Genomic DNA, 2,459 nt, shown 5'->3' with positions numbered 1-2,459 from the left:
ACATTGGTGGTCAGCACAGGAAGGGCCCCTTACCTTGGTGGTCGGTGTAGGAGAGAGATCAATCTATCACGGCCCACGGATCCTCCAGCAACCTCAGGAGATATCTCCAGGGGTTCCATGAAAGGTTTCCTGACCATTTATGTTCTCACAGCTTGCTGGTACTAACGCCGGTCTTCTTCTGGTTGCAGCTTCTTCATCGATGAGAATTCTGCAGCAGACGGGTGTGTTGTCGGCATCACAGCAAGCATGGAGCAAAGTGTCGCATTATGCCCAGCATGGGCACAGGTGGGTACACGGAACTTCCTCCTCAGGCCCCGCGTCAGCCCACTTTGGTTTGTTTAGATGACCATGCTTATGACATTCTAATTCACTATTCATTGATGGGTGCACCTGACCTGGGCGCTGGCCTCCTCCTCCCGACCTGGACGCTTGGCCTCCTCCTCCCGACCTGGACGCTTGGCCTCCTCCTCCCGACCTGGACGCTTGGCCTCCTCCTCCCGACCTGGACGCTTGGCCTCCTCCTCCCGACCTGGACGCTTGGCCTCCTCCTCCCGACCTGGACGCTTGGCCTCCTCCTCCCGACCTGGACGCTTGGCCTCCTCCTCCCGACCTGGACGCTTGGCCTCCTCCTCCCGACCTGGACGCTTGGCCTCCTCCTCCCGACCTGGACGCTTGGCCTCCTCCTCCCGACCTGGACGCTTGGCCTCCTCCTCCCGACCTGGACGCTTGGCCTCCTCCTCCCGACCTGGACGCTTGGCCTCCTCCTCCCGACCTGGACGCTTGGCCTCCTCCTCCCGACCTGGACGCTTGGCCTCCTCCTCCCGACCTGGACGCTTGGCCTCCTCCTCCCGACCTGGACGCTTGGCCTCCTCCTCCCGACCTGGACGCTTGGCCTCCTCCTCCCGACCTGGACGCTTGGCCTCCTCCTCCCGACCTGGACGCTTGGCCTCCTCCTCCCGACCTGGACGCTTGGCCTCCTCCTCCCGACCTGGACGCTTGGCCTCCTCCTCCCGACCTGGACGCTTGGCCTCCTCCTCCCGACCTGGACGCTTGGCCTCCTCCTCCCGACCTGGACGCTTGGCCTCCTCCTCCCGACCTGGACGCTTGGCCTCCTCCTCCCGACCTGGCCGCTTGGCCGCCTCCTCCCGACCTGGTCGCTTGGCCGCCTCCTCCAAACCGGGGGGCTTGATCTGTTCAAGTTGTTTTTACATCCCCACAGACCGTCCACACTGGTCCTTCTAATACTATGATTGGTGTGTCACACAAAGTTGACCTTGTTGTCTTCTTGTCGTTGTTTTCTGCCCTGGTCACGCAGCTGGTTGGAGAGGAATGTCCCCGTGTATTATGCCCAGGCGGTGGAGGTGTTGGGTCCAGGACTGGAAGTGTTATGGGAGAAAAGCTGCGACGGCGCCGTCTACATTGCTAAGAATCTTACAAAGTGTTTCACTTACATAAAGGACAACCTGCCCGGCTTCATTCAGTGGGTAAGTTGTGCAGATATCTTAGGAGGCCTCGTGCCGCCTTCCGTCTACAATACTGACCTGGACGGGATTATTTAAGGGAAAAAAAACACTTTTTTAGCCAATTCTAGAAAGGAAAATGTTTTGTAGAGTCTCTCTAACGTTTTTCAGAGTTACTCTTCATAGACGCAGATTGACTACTAAAGCCTGAGAGAATGTCATGAGGATGATGGATAGATGGGTGGGAGATTTCTAAGGGGGGTGGAATCAGAAAGCAGAGGACTTTCTACTTTATGGAGGGTCATGTGGGAGAGTGAGTGATATCCCGGTGGTGGGTGGAGTCGGGAAGGTGTAGAGGTCAGGAGAAGAGTATGGTCTGCCCTAATGGAGGGTTATGTTGGGCGATGGGATGTCCCGGTGCTGGTGGGTGGAGTCAGGAAGGTGTAGAGGTCAGGAGAAGAGTATTGTCTGCCCTAATGGAGGGTTATGTTGGACGATGGGATGTCCGGTGGTGGGTGGAGTCAGGAAGGTGTAGAGGTCAGGAGAAGTGTATTGTCTGCCCTAATGGAGGGTTATGTTGGGCGATGGGATGTCCCGGTGCTGGTGGGTGGAGTCAGGAAGGTGTAGAGGTCAGGAGAAGAGTATTGTCTGCCCTAATGGAGGGTTATGTTGGACGATGGGATGTCCGGTGGTGGGTGGAGTCAGGAAGGTGTAGAGGTCAGGAGAAGTGTATTGTCTGCCCTAATGGAGGGTTATGTTGGGCGATGGGATGTCCCGGTGGTGGGTGGAGTCAGGAAGGTGTAGAGGTCAGGAGAAGAGTATTGTCTGCCCTAATGGAGGGTTATGTTGGACGATGGGATGTCCCGGTGGTGGGTGGAGTCAGGAAGGTGTAGAGGTCAGGAGAAGAGTATTGTCTGCCCTAATGGAGGGTTATGTTGGACGATGGGATGTCCCGCTGGTGGGTGGAGTCAGGAAGGTGTAGAGGTCAGGAGAAGAGTA

General features: G+C 57.3%; 1 protein-coding gene across 1 annotated transcript in view; it reads left to right on the top strand.

Annotated features, from left to right (window-relative positions):
- TMEM214 (transmembrane protein 214) overlaps nucleotides 1–2,459 on the top strand; it is a 19,674-nt gene that overhangs the window by 15,589 nt on the left and 1,626 nt on the right. Inside the window, exons 13-14 of the mRNA XM_018575433.1 lie at nucleotides 189–285; nucleotides 1,316–1,491. Of these exons, the coding sequence (XP_018430935.1) occupies nucleotides 189–285; nucleotides 1,316–1,491 (273 nt within the window). The remainder of the gene's footprint in view (nucleotides 1–188; nucleotides 286–1,315; nucleotides 1,492–2,459) is intronic.

This window comes from Nanorana parkeri, unplaced genomic scaffold (genome assembly GCF_000935625.1).
Source record: "Nanorana parkeri isolate BGI_ZX_2015 unplaced genomic scaffold, ASM93562v1 scaffold3919, whole genome shotgun sequence".
Lineage (NCBI taxonomy): Eukaryota > Metazoa > Chordata > Amphibia > Anura > Dicroglossidae > Nanorana > Nanorana parkeri.
The sequence above is the reverse complement of the archived record's forward strand: the minus strand, read 5'-3'. Positions and strand labels throughout refer to the sequence as shown.